General features: G+C 45.0%; 1 protein-coding gene across 2 annotated transcripts in view; it reads right to left on the reverse strand.

The window, feature by feature from the left end:
- Window positions 1-20,446, reverse strand: part of NIPAL2 (NIPA like domain containing 2) — a 62,886-nt gene extending 42,440 nt beyond the window's left edge. For both annotated transcript variants that reach the window (XR_008554520.1, XM_008148515.3), the window contains exons 1-3: window positions 20,211-20,446; window positions 3,075-3,143; window positions 145-316 (exon numbers count right to left, since the gene is read on the reverse strand). Coding sequence is in view for 1 of the 2 variants with exons in the window: in XM_008148515.3 (XP_008146737.2) it covers window positions 145-316; window positions 3,075-3,143; window positions 20,211-20,321 (352 nt within the window). In the remaining variant the exon portion in view is untranslated. The remainder of the gene's footprint in view (window positions 1-144; window positions 317-3,074; window positions 3,144-20,210) is intronic.
- Between the last annotated feature and the right edge of the window lie 4,307 nt (window positions 20,447-24,753).

Raw genomic sequence — 24,753 nt, forward strand, 5'->3', positions numbered from 1 at the left:
AGTGTATTGTTTGACGTTCACATGCTAAGAAGACAGGAAACAGACCTTCGTCCTTTCTCTGTGTGTTGTTTAAGTTGTGTGTTTTTCATCAACTTTCTGATCTCTTAAAATTTCTATTTGTCAAAACATAGGAAATTGGCTCACCTGTAACAGACATACAGCCTAACGGAGCGACGAGAGTGACGGGGGCAAATCCATAGGCCGCGAAGTTCCCCGCCTCTCCCAGGGCCATCAGGAGCGCCCCGCCCCACCACAGCAAGCTCCTGAAGAACGGCCTCGCGTGCTCTCGGTGCACCGACTGGAGATGAGAATATTTCTAGAAGTCAATCAGAATGTATGTAAGAAGATATTTAGAACTTGTTTGAAAAATGTTGGCCCTATGCATTTGCATCGTGGCCTTAACATTTATTTGCCAGGATCCCTGGAGAGCAATGATTATGTTCTTGTGTTTGTGTCAAGCATATTCGCAGCAGAAGTGATTCACACTGCTGGAGCCTTTTATAGCCCAAAGGGCCTTCTCACCTCTGAATGTCGCTTCATTCTCATAACAACTCTGTAAAGTAAGCATCAGTACTATCAAAAGTTGAGGTGTATGTGAAGGAGTTAAGTGACTTTTTGGTCCACTTCTTTTATTATTTTTTTGGTTCTCATTAAATTTTGTTTTAATGCGTCTCAAAATTCCGTGACAGATTTTTGGTCAAGCTTTTTTTTCCCATTAAAAAAAAAAATACTGATTTTAAAAACTAGTAATTTAAAAATTGCCACACACACACACACACACACACACACACACACACACAAATCCAAATGGCCCACAACACACTCTCCTTTCCTTCTGAAGGGTTTACGAGGCATGACTCGTTCACCAGTCTTTTCCTATTAAACCCAAATGGCCAATGGAGACAAACAGCCCCGAGACTGGCTCCCACCACCGATGAAGCAGGGGGTGGCAGGTATGGGGATGACATGCATTTAGCTCCTGAGCGTGGCCAGCTCCAGCTGCCTTCTTGCCCACTGCTTTGATGACGCCCACAGCGACTGTCTGTCTCATGTCACGAACAGCAAGATGGCCCAGAGGAGGAGAGTTAGGGAAGCTCTCCACACACACGGGCTTGCCAGGGAGCCCTACTGACGATGGCAGCGTCACCGGATTTCAAAACCTCTGGGCCCTCCTCCAGCTTTTCCCCAGAAGGACAACCCGTCTTCTCCTTCAGCTCAGCAACCTGTGCAAGCAATGTGCGCCGTGTGGCCATCCAGCACCGGTGCCTAGCCGGCACTGATCTGGCCTGGATGGTGCAGGGTAATCCCCTGAGCTGTGACGCCAGCTGCTTCCACGGGTGGGTCATCTTTGTTGCCACCAGCCACACTGCCATCCTTGACAGACACGTCGTTGACATCGAAGCCCTCGCTGTCTTCAGGAAGAGCTTCATTCAAAGCCTCCTGGTGCTTCTCCGCAGACTTTGCTTCCGTTGTAACACTGCCTGGAGCACGGGTGGCCATGGTGCTGGATTTGAGAACACCCGTCTCCACTGGGCCCACGCGGACAGCACCACCACCACCGATTTTGTAGACATCCCGGAGGCGCAGACTCCAGGGCTTGTCAGTTGGACCAGTTGGTGGCAGGACCCAATCCAGAGCTTCAAGCAGCGTGGTTCCACTGGCAGTGCCAGCTTTACCGGTGACCTTCCATCCCTTGAATCAAGGCACGTTATGTTAGCACTTGGCTCCCGCATGTTGTCACCATTCCAACCAGAAACTGGCACACATGCTACTGTGTCAGGTTTGTGGCCAATTTTCCTAAGGTAGGTGCTGACTTCTTTAATAATTTTCTCCTATTTCTTCTGGCTACAGGGCAGCTTAGTGGAATCCATTTTGTTAACACCAACAACCAGGTGGTTCACACCCAGGAGAGTATGCTCAGCGGTCTGCCCATTCTTGGAGATGCCTGCTTCAAATCCACCTACACCAGGGGCCACAGTCAGGACAGGACAGTCAGCCTGAGATGTGCCTGTAAACATGTTTTTTTAAGAAGTCTCTGTGTCCTGGGGCGTCAGTGATGGTCCCATAATGCTGTTCTCACATTTCCACAGGGAGATATCAGTAGCGATACCATGTCCATGTTTCAGCTTTCAGCTTCTCCAAGACCCAGGCACACTTGAAGGAGCCCTTCCCCATCTCAACAGCCTCCTTCTCAAATTTTCGATGGTTCTTCTGTCAGTCCCATCACACCTGAGCAGACGGCCAGTAGTGGTAGACTTGCCGCAATCTACGTGTCCAATGACCATGATGTTGATGAGCCTTTTCCTTTCCCATTTTGGTTTTGATTTAGTGGTGGCTTTCACGGCACCTGTGTTCTGGTGGTAAATCCTTTGCTCCAAAAACACTTATTTCAGAATATCGAAAAGTCCAGATGCCAAAATAAACATAACTGAAATGAAGTTAATAAATTACTAAAGAAAAACCTTTTGAAAAGAGATTCAATTTATAAGTCAAAGTAGCGATCACAATGAACACGCCATGGCAGAATGCTTTGGTAGCAGGGGGTTAGGCTGGGGGAGTCTTACTTATATCTGGCTTGAGTATTTCTCTGTATTTTAAACATATAAATTCCTGAAAAAACTGGACATTGAATAAAGCCCCATTTCCTTATTGATTTTATGAAAACTGAACTTCCTTATTGCAAAGTATGTACAATTCTAGATTACTTAAAAAAAATTTAAAGACAATAATAAAAGTACTAGAAGAAAACATAGAACATTAAAGAAAATCTTAGCTTATGCCAAGACTATGAATATCTTTCTAAGTGTGGTACAAATTCATAAGCCACCTACACACCTTGCCTAGGGTATACAATACTATCAAGAGGACCACAAAAGCATTTATTTCTTTTAAAATCAGAAGAGAAAACATGACTGTAATCCAGTTGGATTATATTTCTCTTTATATTGGTGAGGTCATAAAATATAATTTTAATATTTTTAATGGAGGAAGAGCCCAAGGAGGCAAAAGTGCCCATGGCCCATTAAAGTCATGTGCTAGAAAAATTCAGAATTAGAAAAGTAAGCTCCTCTTACCTGAATATTTAGGGAAATGCTGATTACCAAGTTTCCTAAAACAGCCAGCAAAACTCCAAAAAGGTGAAACTGAAAAAGAAAATGTTTTATTTAACTGGTGCACTAAATAGCACTTGCAAGATATTTACTTAAACAAACAAACAAACACCCCAAACAGCAAAAAAATTTTAGGTTGATACATTCATACATTTGTTTATTCAGCAAATATTTACTTGGCATCCATTTGGGAGGGTTGTTTGAAACATGAATAATGACTTTATTAGGATTAGTAGCCCATCTTTACTTTCTCAGACTCTAAATAGTGAACATCCCTTAGTCCTTCTTTTATATTGTCATGTGTATCATTAGGCTCTATAAATAGATGGCGAATTCTCTGAGGAGAGAGAACCATGTCTCAGGCTTCTATTGGGTCTTTGATATCATCTACTATACAAAATTAGGGGCTTGAACAAAACTTGCTTGGACATATGTACAGTGGTTTAAAACAAAAAATTATATAGGTTAAAAGATTATTTCTTTCACATTGCCCAAGATGTTTACTATAGATAGTGCATCTATTACTTGATGACTTCAAAAGATGCATTAGCAGCTCCTATCTAAATACAAAGGTACAATATCTTCTAGCATTATAAATTGCAACGATTTAAGGGATTTTCCCCCTTGCTTCAACTTCCAAGGAGTTATTTGAATTTCAAATGAACATTTCAACCATAAGGAACCCTTTTCAGAATGCAAAATGTCTTTGAAGTGTTAGAAGTTTATAGGAGCCGAAGTGAAATTCAGTATTTTAAAAAAATGAAGCAAAAAAGTTAAAAACCCATTTAATAGTTGATATATAATATCCATAGTCTTTAATCAGTTGAGAATTTTCTTTTCCTAATATAGGCAGTTGGCAATCATTTTGATCACTATTCCTCATGGGGAACAATTGTATCATAATACAATGTGCTATTTCCATGTTTTTGATTTCCATTTAAATGCATTTGGCAGCAATCAGGAAAATAAAGATTCAGATGAAGTTTTGGATTGAATGAAAAATTATGAAAATCTCCCATAGTTATAAAAGTAAAATGATAAATAGAAATAACTTCAAAATTCCTTAAATCATTCACTGAGTAGTTTAAATGCTACCATGGCAAATATTTAGAAATTGGTAGCAGTATTTGGCAATGATTTCTTGGATATGACACCAAAAGCACGCAACAAAAGAAAAAAACAGATAGATTTGACTTCGTCAAGATTAAAATCTTATATTCCTCATAGGACACGCTTAACAGAATGAAGAGGCAACCCACATGTGTGAGAAAATATTTACAACTCATATATCTGATAAAGATTGATATCCAGTATATATAAAGAACTCCTATAACTCAACAACAAAATAAACAATTCAATTTAAAAATGGGCAAAGGACTTGAGTAGCTATTTTTTATAAGACAATATAAAAATGGCCCATAGGCACATGAAAAGATGCTCAACAATACTAATCATTAGGGAAATGCCGATCAAAGCCACAATGAGCTATCACTTCACACCCAATAGGATGTCTAAAAAAAAAAGAAAATAATAAGTGTTGGGAAGGGTGTGGAGAAATTGGAACCCTGGGCTTTGCTGCTGGGGATGTAAAATGGTACAGCTGCTGATCTCACACCATGTCCAAAAAATAACTCAAAAGACCTAAATGTAAGAGCCCAAACTATAAAAAATCTCAGGAGAAAACATAGGAGTAAATCTTCATGACTTTGGACTTGGCCATGGATTCTTACTGATAAAACATCAGAAATTTAAGCAACAAACGAGAAAATATTTGGACCTCATCAATATTAAAAACTATTTTATTTCAAAAAAACACTATCAAGAAAGTGAAAAAACACACCATAAAATAGCAGAAAATATTTGTAAATCATATATCTAATAAGGGACTTGTATTTAGAACATATAAAGAACTCTTACAACTCAATACTAAAAAGGCAACCCAAATAAAAGTGAGCAAAGGACCTGAATAAACATTTCTATAAAGAAGACAAATGTCTTATAAGCACATGAAAAGATGTTCAAGATCATCAGCTATCAGAGAATGCAAATCAAAACCACAGTGATACACCAGCTTGACACCAAGTAAGATGGCTAACACAAAAAGCCAGATAATAACTAGTGTTAGCAAGCATGTAGATAAACCAGAACCTCATAACACTGCCGATGGAAACCTAAAATGTAAAAGCACTTTGGAAACAGTCTGGCAGATCCTCAAAAAGTTAATTAAGCATGGACTTTCCACTGGACTCAGCAATTCCACTCCTAGGTACATATCCCAGAGAAATGAAAACATATGTCCACACAAAAACCTGTACAACAAGCACTCATAGCAGCATCTATATATACAAAAGCCTAAGCGATAGGCCAACCTTATCGACCAGAAGCTATGACGTGCACTGACCACCAGGGGGCTCAACACAGGAGCTGCCGAGCTGCTGTGACTTAGCAGTTGCGGTTTTCGGGTGACGCACCTGGAACCAGAGAGAAGGGAGCCTGATTCCGGGGTGTGTCACTTGAGAACCACCCTCTCGCAATCTGGGACCCTTTGGGGGATGTCGGAGAGCCGGTTTCAGCCTGATCCCCGCAGGCCAGGCCGAGGGACCCCACCGGTGCACGAATCCGTGCACCAGGCCTCTAGTTATTCATAATAGCCCAAAGTGGAAATGACTCAAACGTCCATCACCTAATGAGCAAGCAAAATGTAGTACATTCGTACAATGAATATCATTTAGCCACAAAAAGGAATGACGCACTGATGTATGCTACGGCCTAGGTAAGCCTTGAGAAGTTTATGCTAAGTGAAAAAAAGTCTAGTCACAAAGACCACATATCCTATGATTCCATTTATTTGAAAGGTCCAGAACAGGCAAATGTATAGAGATAGAAAACAGATTTGTGGTTGCCTAGGGTTGGGAAGGATGGGAGGCGTGGGGTTTAAGCTACAGGGTGGAGGGTTTCTTTCTGAGGTGATGAAAATGTTCTAAAATTATTGTGGTGATGGCTGCACAGCTCTGTGAGTTTACTAAAACCAGCGAATTGCACCCTTTAAATGAGGAATTGCATGGGATGGGAATTATATTTTAAGAAAGTTGTTATAAAAAATAATTTTGAAAACACAAAACATTTTCATCTTTGTTTTTTGCCCTGAGAAATAAAAGGGTACAGATGTAGCTATCTGTATGTCAGTCTCTTCCTGGCTGCAGTGTGGAGGACGGACTGGCAGGAAGCAAGAACAGGGACCAGGAAGGCCAATTCCAGGAAGGGAGACTACTTCAGGAGATCAGAGAAGAAGCAGGTAGGGGCAGTGAAGACAGTTAATTACACCAGGGCCATGAAGTAACAATATTCACATTCATAGCAGCCAACTTTGGCGACAACCTGAAATACGCCAATACTTTTCAGACTATCCTTACCACTAATCTCCTTGCCCTTGTATGTAACTGAGTTGTCTGCAACACTAACCCAGGCTGAGTTAAAACTAAAATCCCATATGTGAAAAAGAAGAAAAAATTTCAGTCAGGAACAGTTTAAAAAAATATATATATTTTGATTGATTTCAGAGAGGAAGAGAGAGAGAGATAAAAACATCAATGATGAGAGAGATCATTGACTGGCTGCCTTCTGCAGGCCCCCAATGGGGATTGAGCCCGCAACCCGGGCATGCGCCCTGACTGGAAATCGAACCATGACCTGCTGATCTCCTGGTTCAAAGGTCAAGTGCTCCACTGAGCAACACCGGCTGGGCAAACAGATTTTTAATTTATCTTGCTTATTGTATGCTGAAAGGTTATTGCCTTTCTTCTTTTAATTATTTATTTATGTGAAGTGATTTATTTGTTCATCCCTCTATCCATCCATTCTCCCACCCACCACTCATCCATCTAAGTCAAGAAATAGTTATTGAATACCTGCTACAACTATGAGTTCCAACTATGGGGATACAGCAGAGAACAAGTTAGACAGACTCTGCTCTCAAGTAGTTTACATTCCTTGGAGACAGATCAGCAACAAATACGCAAGAAAATGCATCTAGTAAAAACTGGAAGACGAACATACAGTCATGCCATAGAGGGTGCGAGGTGGGTGGCCCAAGAAGGCCTCTGCGAAGACAGCACGTAGCTCCGATGGGAGCACCAGGAAGTAGCCACTACGGGAAGAGGAGGGAAGAGCATTCCAGCACAGGGAACAGCTCGCTCACTGTTTTGCCTGCAGATTCTGGAGTTCGTGTGCCATAAAACATTCCCTCTGGAGCTATTCAGGGGGCTGGAATCTGGCCCTTTCTTTGGAGGCTCAAAGCAGCATCCATCTATGAACTACTACGATGGTGCCCGTGTGAAATAAGTTTGAGACAAGTGTTTTGCAGTCCTTTTTATGGATGCAAGATTTTAATACTTCTGACAGCTGTGTCTTCCCACTCTGCAGTCAAACTCTAAGGCGTTTCCTCCTGGATGGTGTTCTCTTCCTGTTGTTGTTTTTGTTGGTTGTTTTGTTTGCTGTTGTTTTTTCATTGTCCTTCTTGTGGTTGGCTCCTTCATTTTATTTTTACTTAATTTATTGGGGTGGCATTAGTGAATAAAATTGTGTAGGCTTTAGGTGTACCATTCTATAATACATCATCTGTATGCTGTATTATGTGTCCACCCCAAGTCCAGTCTCCTTCCATCACCATTTATTCCCCCCGTCTTCACCCTCTTCAACTTCCTTTCCCTTTGGAAATCACAATACTGTTGTCTGTGCCTATGCGTTACACACACACATACCCACACACACACACACCCATAAACACAGACCACAGTACGGGTATTGCCTTTCTCTCCTGAGAATGTCTCATGACACTGAATCCAAATCTGGTGATTTAAAGCCAGCAAAGAAGGTCAGGGTTACATAACACGGCATATCGATGCTGTTGTTCCATGCCATTTTTTTTATACACCTTAAAACCTAGGTAGAAAAGCCCAACATATTGCCTTCCAATACAACTAAGAACTGTTACATTTTTTTTTTCTTTTACTCTGGAACACATTTACTTACATAATTGTGCATTCATTATTTTTTAAAACGGAACTCCACTGAGGATAAGCCTTACCAAGCTTACTAAGAAGCCATTATGGTTTTGCTCTTAAGAAATTTGTTTCAGCAGAACAAATTTTGGGGAAAAGTAATACATTTAATAACACATCCTCTGGGGGCTTTTAACACTTTGTTAAAAGGAGAGCAACAATAGTCAAGAAAGGTGAGACATCAGTTAAGGAAGTCTTAAACTTGATTCTATTACAAAACAAATCTATCCAACATAATGGAAAGGGAATCTTTGAAACAAGGACATTCTGAACACTATTGTTTGCATTCAGATCAGTATAAACTCCCCTGAGTTTCACATTTCATAAGAACATAGTCATCGTCATAATTTTAAAAATCTTTAAGCTTTTTTTTTTTTAAATAAATTGTATTGATTTTTTACAGAGAGGAAGGGAGAGGGATAGAGAGTTAGAAACATGGATGAGAGAGAAACATAGATCAGCTGCCTCCTGCACACCCCCTTACTGGGGATGTGCCCGCAACCAAGGTACATGCCCTTGACTGGAATCAAACCTGGGACCCTTCAGTCCACAGGCCGACGCTCTATCCACTGAGCCAAACCGGTTAGGGCAAAAACCTGTAAGCTTTTGTTTCCAAAGAAGCAGATGGCAGGCTGCCTTCTGCAGGGCCAGCCCAGGGTTTGGAAGAGGCTTCCTACCCTAAAGCTGGAAACTTGAGAGCGGGCTTAGTTACCAGTCTTTGCCTGTCTGGGTTTCTGCAGTACATGTCCCCTTTGAAAGCAGTGCCTACCTTGAACTCTGGCTGTATTTTGCCAGATCCATTCCCCTGGAGACTGAACTCTATTGTCCATGTCAGGCCCCAGCCACGGGGAGAGTTTCTGCCTCAGTATGGGGGAGGGACCATGTCATTGCCAGTCACTGATAGACCTTTGCCAGACTCCCGTGGCCCTCCCCACCCCCCAGACCAGGTCTTTCTGACAGCAAGGCAGGGATCCAGTTCAAGTTGCCTACACCTCTTGGGCATTGTTAGGTGGGCTCTGCGTTGCCTCTAAAGGGCGAGTCCTCATAGCCAAGATCATACCTCCGACCCCCAAACCCCCCATTCCTGGCTAAATTCTCACATCCTACTGATCCAGCAGCCACATCCCAACACACCCCAAGGCCAACCTACACATGACACCCACAGAACCTAGCAGTGGTGATTGTGACTTGGGTCTGCAAGTGTATTTCATACGAATAATAAAATGGTCTACGTGTGTGTGGTCACAGAGAACCACACGTTTCTCTGCTGCTGTGACTCAGGCTGCCATATCCAAAGGTATATGACAATATTTCCTCCTCTTCTTTGGCTCTCTTATTTATGATTACATAACTGTACTACCATGCCAGTCCTGGAGGCTTACCATAAAGCGTCCATCAGGGAGTGTAAGAGGGCAGCGTCACACCAGTCCTTCAAATGTTGTTTTTCAAGTATTTCTAAAGCATTCTCCACCCCCCCCCCCCCCACCTCTCTCTCTCTCTCTCTCTCCCACATTATGTAGCTACATTTTGAGGACACAGTCCATGTTTTCTGATTTCTTTGACATCACTTCCCAACACTGCTCTGCTGAGAAGGGCTCTCTGCTTATGATTTGTATCGAGTGGAATGTTGGCTGCATCCAGGCCCTTATTGTCAATGAGCTGATCAAGCTTAACGTGGGCTGTGACAGAAGGGAACACAGAGCACCTACCTTCCGAACAGCCCTGGGACAGTCAGAGCTCTGCAAATCCAGAGCCTAAAGAAATAAAGAATTCACAGGGTTCTCCTTAAACTTTAATGAGATATTGGCAATGCTAAATGGCTTCTAGGACTCAATGCAGCATTGCACTCACATACCATCCCTTTTTTCCTAAAGCCACTATCTCTTAGGACCGTGGTCGGCAAACTGCGGCTCGCGAGCCACATGCGGCTCTTTGGCCCCTTGAGTGTGGCTCTTCCACAAAATACCATGGCCTGGGCGAGTCTATTTTGAAGAAGTGGCGTTAGAAGAAGTTTAAGTTTAAAAAATTGGCTCTCAAAAGAAATTTCAATCGTTGTACTGTTGATATTTGGCTCTGTTGACCAATGAGTTTGCCGACCACTGTAGGAGATTCCTGCCTACTACAGAGGTGGTTGCTGATGGTAAAAAATTGCTAATCAGGTAGAGGCAAGACAGGGACTGAGCCAGGGACACTGCCTTTGCCAGCTGATTCCCTTTGACTTTGACATCAGTAGGCAAGACAGGCCTTTCTAGTCGTTCTTTTTTAAGTCACTGCTTAGAGATGATGTTAGCAAAAATGTTTTGAAGGAGATGATGGCTCATGTCCCCTCACAAAGACAAGGAAGGCTAAATACGGAGCTACATTTCAGGGGTTGCTCCTGCGAGAAGGGACACAGAGGGAAGGTCACAGGTGAGTTGGGAAGGGTGTTAACCTGAGAGTTGCCCAAGAAGACATTCATCCACAGGAGGAGGAATGAAGCCCACCTGGTGGGCTCTGCATTAGGGCCACGTAGTATCCCTTTCTTTCGGTCACAGGACCCTCTTTCACCCAGCCCTTCCCAAGCGTTCCCATGTTCTTTGGGGACACCAAGCCCAGTAAGCCTAGGTTAAGTCTAGCCTTGGTGACTGGTACAGGAAAGGACATGGACCTAACCTCGTTTAGTCAGACTATAGGCCAAGTAGGTTGAGAAAGTTGAGCTTTCTCTTCTGGAAAAGAGGGCAGGGTAGAGTGGTAAGCCTACTAAACATGGGATCCACAACCCCGAGGAACAAAAGTTGAAGAGGAGGGTGAGAATCTGTTAAAGCCTCTGAATGAAGGTTTGTGTGAACCCGTATTTCTTCTGGCCTTTTATGTCACCCACATGGATTAATTGCTTTGATTATTTCAGCCAGTTAATGTCAAATTGTAGGTTTTCTGTGACTTGCAAATTAAGCCTCTTAACTCACAAAGCATTCTTGGTAGGGAAGCCAAGTACAAAGGCCAGAAGAAAGAGGGACTCCTACTGCAAGCTAACGAAGGAAGGCCAGGCCGGCGGCCCAAGTTATGGAAAGAAGAAGCCATCTGAGAGGCGCAGAGCAGGTGATTTAAGACACCAGTGTGTCCGCGGGCGGGCAGGCAGCAGGGCGTTCACTTTAGGCAGAGCTCTTTATGCCCTGCCAAGGCCAGGGCGGGTCCCTGAGGAGCCCTGCCAGGACAAACACAATCGTCAGTGAGGTGCGGAGTGCATAACTAAACATATGTTAGCCGGGCGGGGAGCGACCCAAGTTCCAGGCAGGTGACAGGGGAGGCCAACGTCTCACAGGTGTGCACATGATGAGAGTTACGTGGAGGGGCAGTGGAGCGTTAGCTGCCAGTCCCCAGGCAATGATGACACTCTCATGACTCAAGATGGACTGGGAACACAGGGGCGGTGGGGGCGGGTTATAAAAGGTATAAACTGGCCCTGGCTGGTGTGGCTCAGTGGTAGAGCATTGGCCTGTGCACCAAAGAGTTGCGGTTTCCATTTCAGTCAAGGACACCTACCTGGGTTGCAGGCTCATTCCCTGGCCTAGTCAGAGTGTGTGCAGGAGGCAACAACCAATTGATGTGTCTCCCTCACATTGATGTTTCTCTCTTTCTCTCTCCCTCTCCCTCCTCCTCCTCCCCCTCCTCCTCCTCCTCCCCCCCTCCTCCTCCTTCTTCTTCTCCTCTCCTCTCCTCTCCTCTCCTCTCCTCTCCTCTTCTCTTCTCTCTCTCTCTCTCTCTCTCTCTCTCTTCCCCTTCCACTCAGAGGAATGTTGGACTTTCAGGAAAAAAACAACCCAAGCTAAAATAAATGGCATCAAAGTCTTAATACTAACACTGTATGTACCTTCCCAGGCTTGGGGTGCTGGTCCTACTGGAGGGCTAAACTACAGTTGGTGTCTGAAGATGTGATCCCACTACTGCCACCAAAATATCTGTCAGCTGTTCCCAGATCCCCAACCCAGAGGCCAGGAAAGTGGTAAAAGGCCTGTGAAGAACCCTTGCTTTCGTACTTCAAGACAAGTTTTCCAATTAGAAGGTTAATTAGGAAGTGTTCTGGAATGTGAATACATCTGAAGAGGGAAGGGGAGGCAAACATCAAAGGGAGTGAGAAAGAAATGAGGTATAGAGAAAGCAGTGATTTTAGATTCAAGAAAGCAACACCTCATCAAATCACTGATACAGTTTCCTCTTATTTCCACTTGTCATGAGCTAAGACCGATGACTAATTATTAGAAGTACTACACCTTTTGTGACATGTCTTATAATCTAGGTGGGCTGCAACCTATTACTAATAGCTAGTACTTACGAGTGCTCTTTGCATGCAGAGCACTTAGCTAAGTATTTGACACACGTTCCCTTATTTTATTCCTACACCATCTCTATAGGTACGTAGTGTTATTATCATTGTAATTTCAATAGAGAAAGCTACAATTAGGGGAAATTAAGAAACCTGCTAACACATCCAGTAAAAAGACTGAGCTTTTAAAACCACACAAGAACAAAAAGGATATCTTGGGGGAATGTCCTCCTTGCCACGGTAAGCTCTCAAATGCCAATTTGAACAATCACCAACATTTAAAAAAGAAATCATTTAAATAATTCTCATAAGCAAATACAATAAATACGGCGTAGCATTTCCCACAGTATCTGGATAAAACATGTGAGCTGAACCGTTATGGCAAGGCCAACATTATTTTTAAACTTTTAAAAATGGTAGAATAGATAGAGACAACTGCAAGGAGAATGATATAGATGAATGAAATGAATTATTATAAGGCAAACACCCTTATCACACCATCCGGATCAAGAAACAGAAATTGGGCATCCAGCCAAGGCCCTCCCTTTGCCCCATCTCATCACAGCCCCTCCCTTCCTTAAAGGAGCCACTGGCCTGACTGTATGGCAATCACTCCCTTGCTTTTCCTTAGAGTTCTGTCACCCAAGTCTGCATCCCAAAATACTGCAATTGAAGGTTGTCTTTTCTCTGATTGCACTGTTAGGTCTATTTTATTTCATTTGTTTTATTTTTTAATATTTTATTTTTTTAGTTAGTTATTTTTAAATTGAATTTATTGGGGTGACATTGGTTGATAAAATTATATAGGTTTCAGGGGTACAATTCTATACCATATCATCTGTATGTTGTATTGTGTGTTCACCACCGCAAGTCAAGTTTCCTTCCATCACCATTTATCCCTCCTTACTTCTCCTACCTCTTCCTACCCCACTTTCCCTCTGGTAATCACCATACTGCTTTCTGCCTATGAGGTGTTTGTTTGTTGCTTAATCCTTTTCCCTTTTATCAGCCAGCCCCCCTACCCACACCCCTCTGACAGCTGTCGGTCTGTTCTCTGTATCTCTGAGTCTGTTCCTATTTTGTTCATCAGATTATTTTGTTCATTAGATTCCACATATAAATGAAATCATATGGTACTTGTCTTTCTCTGACTGGCTTATCTCACTTAGCATAATACTCTCCAGGTATTATAATACTCTCATGCAATCATGAAAGGTAAAATTTCCTATTTTTTTTATGGCTGAGTAGTAGTCCAATTTGTAAATGTACCACAACTTTTTTTATCCACTCATTTACTGATGGGCATTTGGGCTGCTTCCAAATCTTGGCTATTGTAAATAATCTGCAATGAACATAGGGGTGGGTATATCCTTTCAAATTAGCGCTTCAGGTTTCTTCAGATGCATTCCCGGAAGTGGAATCACCTAGAGAACCCTCGTGCACTGCTGGAGGGAATGCAGATTGCTGCAGCCACCGTGGGAAGCAGTGTGGAGTTATCTCAAAAAATTACAAACGGGACGGTTAGGTCTATTTTAATCTACAGGTTCTCTCTCCATTCATTCTCTGCCTTTGTTTTTCTTGTACACATGACTTATGAAGAAACTGAGTCTTATAAACCCATAAAATGGCAAAGTTGCCCACAGCCTGAATTTTTCTGATTGCATCAATGCCAACATTCATACTAGTTCGTATGAACCAAGCCATCAAGAGGGTAGCAGGTAGATTTAAACGCAAGCACCTGGTCTGCCAAATCCACAAGCGCATTAAAATGCTGTTCCTCTAACAAGAACCACGGGATCCTCATTATGATCACAAACGCTCTGACAGAGTTGCTTTGAGGTAAGCTTTCTTCCCTCTTCTTGCTGCCTTACACACATAGCTCACAGAATAGCTGGTAAAGGGGATGTGTTTGTTGTATACATAAGGAAGGAAAAAAAAATCAATATGCATTAAAACAAACAAACAAACAAACAAACAAAAAAGGGGATTTTTCTTGGGAAGAAAATGGAGAAGAAAATGGCCCTTTGACTATTTGTAAGTTTTGGCACTTTTCTTTAAGAGACAGTAAGATGCAGCTACCAGCAGAAAAGAGATAGATGGAGGGAAGGCAACATCAATAAAGGGGCGATATGAAACTCAACGCCATTTTTTTAGAACATTGTGAAAAGCCATATGCACTCCCCCCTCCTCCCATTTACTCTCGCCACCACATTCTTTTCAAGCCGAGTTTCTAAGCAATGGCCTTCAGGCATGGAACAAAAATAGCTTTGCAGCTAAACCGACTTGCTGTAAGAACTTGAGGCAAGTTATTTAACGCAGGTTTCCTACGTGAACAGTGAGGATAATAGGTACCTTACGAGGTTGTTGGGGGCCCCAATGAGATAATAGCTATAAAGTGTCACATAGTAAATGCATAACAAATGTCAGTCTCTTTGCTTTGCCTCTTCCCTGCCAAGTTGTATCAGTTTTCCTTTAAAGATGTTGACTTTAAAAATTCAAGTCCCTGAAAATCAAAAGTTCAAATAAAGGACATCGAAAATTCTGAATTTTCATTCACCCTATGCAGAATGAACCTTTTGACAATGTTCTTGTGAATGTATATATTTAGCAATATGCTGTGCATAAACTTAAAGAACCAGAAGCAAAGCCCCTCCTTCACATTATTTCCCCCATTCTTCTGTCCCCTCGAAAACCTTGTTGATTTGGCCTTAATTTTTTTCATTTTAGTTTTTAAAAATATATTCCTACTGATTTCAGAGAGGAAGGGAGAGGGAGAGAGGTAGAAACATCAATGATGAGAGAGACACATCGATTGGTTGCCTCCTGCATGCACCCTGACCAGACCTGGGGATCAAGCCTGCAACCGAGGCATGTGCCCTTGACCAGAATCAAACCCAGGACCCTTCAGGCTGCAGGCCGATGCTCTACCCGCTGAACCGAACCGGCTGGGGCGGTTTAGCATTTGGAGCCCGGAGAACTATTTCAAACCTAGTTTTACAGGTAAAGGAAGTGAAGCTCAGAGTGACTTGCCCAAGAACACTTAACCAGTCAACAGCGAATAGACAACAGTCTCTAACACTGGTTGCAAATTGCTTATAGGGCCAATAGGTTAAAGGATGAGAGCAAAGACAGGAGCTTAAGTGGGGAGCACAGCTGCTCTGAACTGTCAACTCCAGCTCCCAGTTACCACGTGGGAAAGAGGGCCAAGTGTTGCTCGAATGTCTAATATTTAAAGGGATCATGGAAACTTCCTATATCGTCCATTCATTTTTAAAGGTTGGCAATGCATTAAACATTTTCTAAACCTCTCTGTAGGTCTAACAAGACATCTCTGGGTTGGAAAGGGTCCACAGTTGGCCAGTGTGAGGCCTCTGCATCCTGCTAACCCTAATTTAAATGTATTTAATTCGCTTTCTCAAACGCCCTTCTCAGAAAACCTTCAATGGTTCCCTAGTGTCTACAAGATAAAATCCAAACTCCTTAACCAGTCCTGCAAGGCAACCCATGACTATACCTAAGACCCCAAACTATATTTCCACCTTACAATTAGTCTTCCACTACAACCGGAATGGCCACTGACTTCTATTCCGGGTACAAAAATGCCCAGGCCATGCGGGCCGCTCCTTCGTTCCCAGACATTTCCTTGGAATGCCAACCATCCGTATCTCCCATCAGTGAAATCCTGTCCGTCTTTAGTGTCCGGCTCACATACCGCCTCTCTCCACATAACATCTCTGATGGTCCCTGCTAAAAGCCACCTCGCTCTGAATCTCCACAGGACTTTATTTAACTCACATGACACGCACCACATACTGCCTTGTTTTGGAGTCACCTGCATAGCTCATTCCCCCAAACACCTAATAACATTCCTGGAAAGAAGGGTTTGAGTATGAAGATTACAGTAGCCTCCCCACCCCCTATCCACAGGTTTGCTTTTTTGTGGTTTCATATTACCGGCTATCAACTGTGGTCTGAAAATATCAAATAGAAAACTCCAGAAATAAATAATCCGTAAGTTTTAAGCTTCATGCCATTCTGAGAAGCCCAATGATATCTCGGGCCTCCTGGCTCCATCCCACCTGGGACATGGATCATCCCTTTGTTCCACGTATCCCTGCTGTATACGCTTCCCTGCCCAGTAGTCACCCCCTATACCAGTGATGGGCAACCTTTTGAGCTTGGTGTGTCAAACTTCGCCAAAAAACCGAGCATAACTCGGGTAGTGTGTCACTTTGAGGAAAAAAACATTATTTCGCGATATTTATAGTTTAAGTAACATAAATGTTTCATCCTCGGCGTGCGGCCGCCTCAGCAGCCGCATGTCATCAGAAATGGCACTGACACGCGTGTCAGAGGTTCGCCATCACTGCCCTATACCATCTTGGTTGTCAGATCAGCTGTTGCAGTATCCCAGCACTTGTGTCCAAGTCACCCTTATTTTACCTAACAATGGCCCCCAAGTGCGAGAGTAGTGATGCCGACAACGCGGATATGCCAAAGACAAGATGTAAAGGAAGTGCTTTCTTTAAATGAAAAGGTGAGCATTCTCAACTTAAAGGGGGTGGGGGTGAGGGCGGGAGAAACACCTTGTAGGCTGAGGTTGCTAAGATCTATAGTAAGAATGAATTTTCTATTTGTGAAATTGTGAAGAAAGAAAAAGAAACTCATGCTAGCCCTAATCGGTTTGGCTCAGTGGATAGAGCTTCGGCCTATGGACTGAAGGGTCCCAGGTTTGATGCCGGTCAAGGGCATGTACCTTGGTTTCGGGCACATCCCCAGAAGGGGGTGTGCAGGAGGCAGCTGATCGATGTTTCTCTCTCATCGATGCTTCAAACTCTCTATCTCTCTCCCATCGTCTCTGTAAAAAATCAATAAAATATATTTTTTAAAAAAGAGAAACTCATGCAAAAAAAAAAAAAAAGAGAAACTCATGCAAACTCATGCACCTCAAACTGCAAAAGCTATGGCCACAATTTAAGTGCTCAGTTCAGATGGAAAAGGCATCACATTTGTGGGTGGAAGAGACAATGTAAGTTTCAATTGATGGCAATGGGTTGCACCTGAAAGCACTGAGCCTCTAGGAAGACTTCAGCAAGGGATTGCCCGAACCTGTGACACCAAGCCATTTATTTCAAGTCAGAGGTAGTTAACAATATTTTGAGAAAGTGACCACAATCACATAACTTTTAATAGCAAAGTGTATTGGTACAATTGTTCTATTTTGCTATGTTATTGTTTATCTCTGATTGTGCTTAGTTTATAAATTAAACTTTATCACAGGCATGTATGTATAGGAAAAAAACATAGTATATAAAGGATTCGGTACTATCTGTGGTTTGAGGCATTCACTGGGGGTCCCTCACAGGATGGAGGGAGAATACTGTATGTTGAATATCCTTACCGTGCTTTGTACAAAACAGGGAGCGCAATTACCATTTTAGAAACATTGTCCTTTTATACTGAAAACTTGTGGATCGGACATAAAGAAAATATCTTTGTAGAACTCTACTGCATCCACACTTGTATAGGCAGGCCTCACTTCCCTGGCTCCCCAAAACATTTTCCCCACTTCTACTCTCCCCCCACTACTTTCTGCTTGCTTTGAGAGTTCCTCCTTTACAGTACTCAGATCTTCCCCTGAGACAACACTGATGCTAGGAGGCCACTGTTACATATTCATCTCTCACAGAAAAGGGTTTCAGGGGAGTTGGTCTTTTTCTAGGAGTGAGGTTAATTAATCAGATCTGATGGTTATCACTGGAGAGACACAGAGAGCTGGGCTCGCAGTAAACAGACACTGTCCAAATATTTAAGTTGTGATAAAACTGATTAAACCCTGGCTTTCCAGTAACCAAGGCTAGTTTTGAGTGTGGGAGTCCTAAAGTTTTATTTCACATTTTGTTTTTCTTCAGCCACCCTCATTTTCAGCCTTCTATTTTTAGTGAAAAAGAAGGAGAAGGAGAAGAAGAAGAAAAAGTAAACTCCATTTTACTTTTATTGGCCTGACTAGCATTAGAGGCATTCAATAAAACGTTGGCCAAATGAATAAAGAAATCAATTTTTTACTTTTGCTTAAAAACAAATGCAATTACTGAAAGGGTAAAATATGACAGTCTTATAAGACAGCCTAAATTTGCACAATAATGGGAAGAGTGGATATGGTCTTCCCTCAAACTAGCTATAGTTTAAGTGCCAGCCGAGTCATTTCAATTAGCCTATTTTGGGTACAGCCTTTCGAACCTGTATAAATATATCGTCAAAGGCAAGTCAGGAGTTGCAAACAAAGTCCTCACATTTATGTCACATGGTCATCTGTATTCAGGCGTCAGAAAGCCAAGACAGTCTTGAATTCCAGGAAACATTAAATAAAGGAAGACTAATGACGACAGAGGCTTCCGCTGCGAACACAATGGTTTCTCCTGTTTTGGATGATGCCATGGTAGCTCACAGGTACTTAACACTCTAATTTCTTTACCAAAAGAGAAAAAGTCATTCCTAAACTCCTATTAGGAGTGCTTCTCGCATAAGCACTTTGTAACACACCCATCACAAATACTAGCATTAGCATAATATAACACGTACTCAAAGAACTTCCCACAGAAAGCGATTTTCTTCCCAACTCCTGTGACTAGAAGAAAGGAGACAGGGAATGGGTTACACACAGGAATCAAGAGGCTCTGGGGCCCCACACTTTCCCTGTTTTAGTACATTTTGTGGTAAGACTTAAAGCAACACGCTCTTCCCTCTGTGGAAAGCTACGGTGAATCTGCTTACTTTGTCTTTACATAAATAATCCTGTGTTAAATTTTTGAAAATGATATTTCAACATTTCAGAAACCGACATTCAAAACGCTTTTTACGCATACAAGGATCCTAGACATTTGTTTATTGGCTAAAAAACCCTGCTTTCGACCAACAGCAACCAATGGCTAGATTGTTGTAAAATAAAAGGGCCCACGGATTTGTTCAGGAACCAGAACAAAGTAACACGGCAGGAAGCCTGCAATCCGCCCTCTCGGGTCACTTGTCCCCACTAGAGGATAACAGCAGCCAGGGCAGGGGCCCTTGGAGCCCTTTCCCTGACCTCAGACCAAGCCCCAAGTTCAAGGGCAGCTCCAAGCCCCTTCGCTGTCGTTAAATGTTTATCTGCGGCGTAACCTGGTGCTATCTGGGCCGGCAGTGTTTCCTAAAGGGCCGGAGAGAACGAAGGGGAGAGCCAGGCAGGTGCCCCTGAGAGTAAGGTGCTCCCGCCGGGCACGGAGAGCTGCAGGGGCTCTGGGAACGCACACGCGGGGCGCGCACGCGGGGCACCTGCGCGGGGGCCCTTCCTGAGCCCCCTGCTTCTGAGAAGGGGCTGTCACTGTTGTTAACTGGGGGGATACGGATGCAGGAGGATTCACCCCACACCCCAAGAATCCTTCCGGGAGGAGAGGCAGATTCAGGCTGGAGGGGCGGATTGTTCTGGACCCAGCGGCCCAGGAATGACGTGCGGAGGCCAGAGCCGCAGATCTGTGCGCCCCACTGCCGGTGACGGGGGGTGACTGGTGCCCAGGGGTGGAAGCCGAGGGTGCCCCGCCCCCGCCCGCTCTCCCCCTCGAGGGGCAGTGACGTCAGCGTGTGCAAACAGCGGCCCGGCGGGTCCACGTGGACCGCGGGCGTGCTCCTGAGAGCTGGCGGGAGGGCACGGAGGAGGGGGCCCGCGCGGGTGCGCACCGGGCGGCGGGCGGCGGCCCTTACCTGGTTCCGGCGGTACCAGGCGCCCGACAGGGAGCCGTTGCCGGCGCCCAGCGCCCCGTACGTGAAGTTCCGGGACAGCTCGTCCAGGGCGGCGCCCCCGGGGCCTGCCATGGGGTCTCGCTCCGGCTCGGGCTCCCGCCTCCCGGGGCTGCTCCGTCGAACAGGAGGCGCGCCCGCCGGGGCCGCTCCCGGGCCGCGCTGCCTCCGCTTCCTGCTGCGGCCGGCCGGGCGGGTGCTCGGGGCCACCTGGCTCCCGCCCCGCCCCCGCCCCGCAGGTGCGCTGCCGCCCCGCCCGCCCCGCCCCGCCCCCCTCCTCCCGCGCCGGTGCCCGCGGGGAGCCCCGCCCGCTCCGCATCCTCGGGCCTCGGAGGTCACCGCGCCGGCCAGGGGGTCCGCACCTGTCAGGGCGGCGCCGGGACCCTCGCCAAATGCCCGCCCAGCCCCGCTGGTGGGCGCTGAGTCAGTGTTTGCGGGGCGCATGGGAAGGAACGGAGACACAGGCTGACCAAAGCAGCTACCTTGGCCGGTCTCACCTGGCAATTCCAGCTCCCTGTCGCTTAGCAGTGCTTCTCACTTGTATTTTTAAATTGTTTGCATGTGGGAAAGTCACGAGTTTCCCCAAGTACTGTAGGCAGCCCGAGGATGAAGGTTGGATGGATGAAATCTCAGGGCCGACCCTGGATAGAGGCTTCCTGCAAGGAAGGAAAGGACCCCCAGTGGGAGCGGGAGGACCCCAACCTGTGCTTGGGACCCGATGGGGTTTCCTTCCAAGGGAAGCAGGAGGAGTGGCTGAAGGGCTGCCAGCAGCTGATGTCAGAATTCGGGCTGGGAGATCATGGTTGTTAATGGTCTTAAGGAGCTGTAACCAGATGTTCTGGGTTTACCTGTAGGCAGCCTGTGCCGTGTTACTCCCAAGGTTTCTCTCCGCCAGGTGTCTCTCACCTGTAGAACTTTGTGATTCTGTATTGTTGCCCCAAGCTCTGGAACTTGCAAACCTTTTGTTGTTGACACCAAGCTGAGATTCTTCTCATCCAATGTGCGTTGACTGCCAAGACTTCCTGAGAGAACTTCAAGAGAAGAGGGCATTTCCAGTGATTTTTAGGGGAAATGTGCAAATGAGAGAAGAAAATGAGGAATGATAATTTCAGATAGAGAAAAGACATGTTGTCTCAGAAGTTGTATCGTTTCTTGCTTGAGCACCCAAAATATTCAGTGAGCAGTTAATATGGTAGATATTTCCAATTTTAAGAGGCTCATTTATTTCTAACTAGGGGCCCAGTGCACAGGTTTGTGCACTGGTGGGGTCCCTCGGCCTGGCCTGTGGGGATCTGGCCGAAACCAGCTCTCTGACATCCCCCGAGGGGTCCCGGATTGTGACAGGGCCCAGGCCAGGCCGAGGGACCCCACCAGTGCACGATTGATTGGGGCGGGGAAGGACCACGGGAGGGCTCCAGGGTGTGTCCGGCCAGTCTCACCCAGTCCCGATCCACTGGACCCCAGCAGCAAGCTAACCTACTGTTCGGAACGTCTGCCCCCTGGTGATCAGTGCATGTCATAGCGACTGGTCGGATGGTCAAACGAAAGGTTGAGATGCTTTAGGACCCAAGGAACCGAATATTCAAATAACAGTGGCTTCAACAACAAGCATCTGTTATCGCCAGGGGAATATGACTCTTTATGGTTCTGTGATGTCATCATTTCCATCTTCCTGCTCTGCCATCCCTGAGGGACTGGCCTTGTCCCTTTCCATGGCGGCAGCTCAGGCATCACCTGCCAACATGACCACCTTTAGAAAGGAAGTGGGCATCTCTTCTGATGCATCTTTTTATTAGACAGGAAAACGCTCTTCAGAGTCCTCCCAGCCGCCTTCCCTCTCAGGCCCCATTAGCCAGGACTGGGTCACGTATGTATGTTTTACCTGCACGGGAGGCTGGGAAAGTGACATGGGCATGTTCAGCTGGCAAGGAAGAACCAGGAGGTGGTGGGCAGGCCACCCACTAGAGCCTGGCACAACCAGTCTTCAGTCTATTCTGTGAGCCAGATTGTAACGAGTTATACAGTCTCTAACAAGCAAATCACAAATGGGTCATGTTACTCTCCTGTTTAAAATGCTTCCAAACCTCCCCACTGATGCAATAAAGTTCACACTTTTTAAGCCTGGCTTATGGGACCCTTTATGATCTGGCCCCTATCCTCTGCTACACTCAGCTCGTTCCCATTTCGTTGTTTAATTGAAAAAATCCTTTTCAGGTTTTGTGTGTTTTTTTTTTGGTATTTGTTTAAAAACCTCTAATTTTAGAGAAAGACATCACTTGGTGCAGAATAGGTGCGACGTGTGCAGCCTGTGACGAGCGGTGCTGCCCGTTCCCAGGTGCCCCTGCAGTCGCGGCGGCTGTCCCAGCGAGAGAGCGGGGGTGGCTGGGACAAAGGATTCGTGACCAGTGTTCCTTCCCACACGGTTCACAGGGAGGCAGCACCGTGGGCTGTGAGCTATTTTGGTCCCAGCGGTGTGGGCGGAGCTGGAGGCTGTTCGGGACTTGGTGATGGCCTCTGCCTCTTGCTGGGGTGTCTTCAGGGGACACGCTGCTCACTTTGCAGGATGCCGGAGCCTTTGATCAGCCTCCTGCCCTCGGTGCTGAAAAGGCGGAGCTCTGTCTTCCTCACTTAATTCAAAGAATTCCATTCTGGTGCCACATCATTTGAAGCTGGACTTCATGGTGAACTCAGAGAGCAGGGTCACATTTTGCCCACCTGGCCTGGGATCACCTCTTAAAAAAATTTTTTTAAAAATTGATTTCAGAGAGGAAGGGAGAGGGAGAGAGAGATAGAAACATCAATGATGAGAGAGAATCATTAATCGGCTGGCTGCCTCCTGCACGCCCCCACACCCCTCGCCTCTGGGGATCAAGCCTGCAACTCAGGCATGTACCCTGACCAGGAATCAAAGTTTGACCACCTGGTTCATAGGTCAATGCTCAACCACTGAGACACACCAGCCGGGCTGGGGTCACCTCTTGCAGCATCCACACACTAGTTTGTTTGTTTGTTTAAGTTCATCTTTAGCATGAATCAGTCAACACTAGTTTCATTAATGATGAATGTCCGAGGGGGAAAGGTAGTTATTACAGTAAAGATTAATTCAGGCATCTCACTTCATATATAAAAGGCAACTTCAGATTATATGGCTTAAGGAGAAAGGCAAAACTTGAAGCATTTGAGAATAGCATGGCACGACCTCTACCACTATTTTGAGCAGCTGTCGAAATGCAGATGCTAAAGACAGCCTGTTTGGGTTCAGATGCTGACTCCACTGCTTACTTGCTGTGTGACCTCGATCAAGTGGCTTAATTCCTCTGTGCCCTGCACTCATCACATGTCAGAGGGAGACGATGAAGACTGAAACAGAGAGAGTACTCGGTAAGTCCTGGCTTTTACTGTTTATCACCTTAGGATAGGGAAGGATTCCTTACACAAACAAAACTGCAAGCCACAGACAAGAAGATTGATACATGCAAATTACAATGAGATTAAGGACTTTTATACATCAACAGACCATAAAGTATGAAAAGAAAAACCACACACTGAGAACATGTATTGGTCACACATATGACTGACAAGGGATTCACATCCAGGACGTATAAGTGACTCGTAGGGCTCTGAAAAAGAAGTGTTTCAAAGGTGTGTTAACCCAGAGGCACAAAAACACTGCACAGGGCTCGCTCAAGGCAAATAGAAACTTTAAATAAAGAAGTTATGTGCCGGGGGCAGGACTACACATTAGAAATGACCTGCACAGTAGAAATTGGCGATGAGATCCCTGTGAGGTTACTTTGAGTTGGATTCATTACAGCACCCCTCTCTTGTCCACACTTCGGGCCTAGGCTCGGAAAGGTAAAGGGAGTGTGGCACACTGGGTATTGCTCCCAGGCCTCGGTGTCCCCAGCGCAGGGATATCTGCGTGGTGCATCCCCTCCCACTGCTGAGTGACTGCAGCTCCTCCCACCGGAGGCATCTTCCCCGGGATACAGGGTTCGGCCCCATGGCTTGCTTTGGAGATGTGGGCAGAGCAACACTGGGATAGTTCTGGGCCATGACCTTAACCCTTTGCACTCGCTTGCTTTTTTCTCGATTCCTTTATTCTACTCGGGATTTAATTATTTAAATACCCCAGATTTTACAAAGCGCGGCAGTAGAATAAAAAAACTGGAGTTTCTTTTCATACAAACTTATTTATTTGGATTTTTTTATATTTCAAATTATTGATACATTCAAAGAGTAATTTTAATCTCGACATCCGAGTGCAAAGGGTTAAGAGTATCTCACGTTTCTGCTTGCTCTGTGCTCCTGGGCGCCATCCTGAGGAGGGTGTGCACCAAGGAGCCCGGGGCCAGAGAGAATGAAGAAAACCGTGGAGCGCACCTGCCGCTGAACCTTGCCGCATCTGGCTCACAGGCCCACAGACTTAAAATATATATATTTTAAATTGTATATATATATATATATACACATCGCTGAGATTTTGAGAGTGTTACACAGCAAAACG

This window comes from Eptesicus fuscus, chromosome 19 (assembly GCF_027574615.1).
Source record: "Eptesicus fuscus isolate TK198812 chromosome 19, DD_ASM_mEF_20220401, whole genome shotgun sequence".
Lineage (NCBI taxonomy): Eukaryota > Metazoa > Chordata > Mammalia > Chiroptera > Vespertilionidae > Eptesicus > Eptesicus fuscus.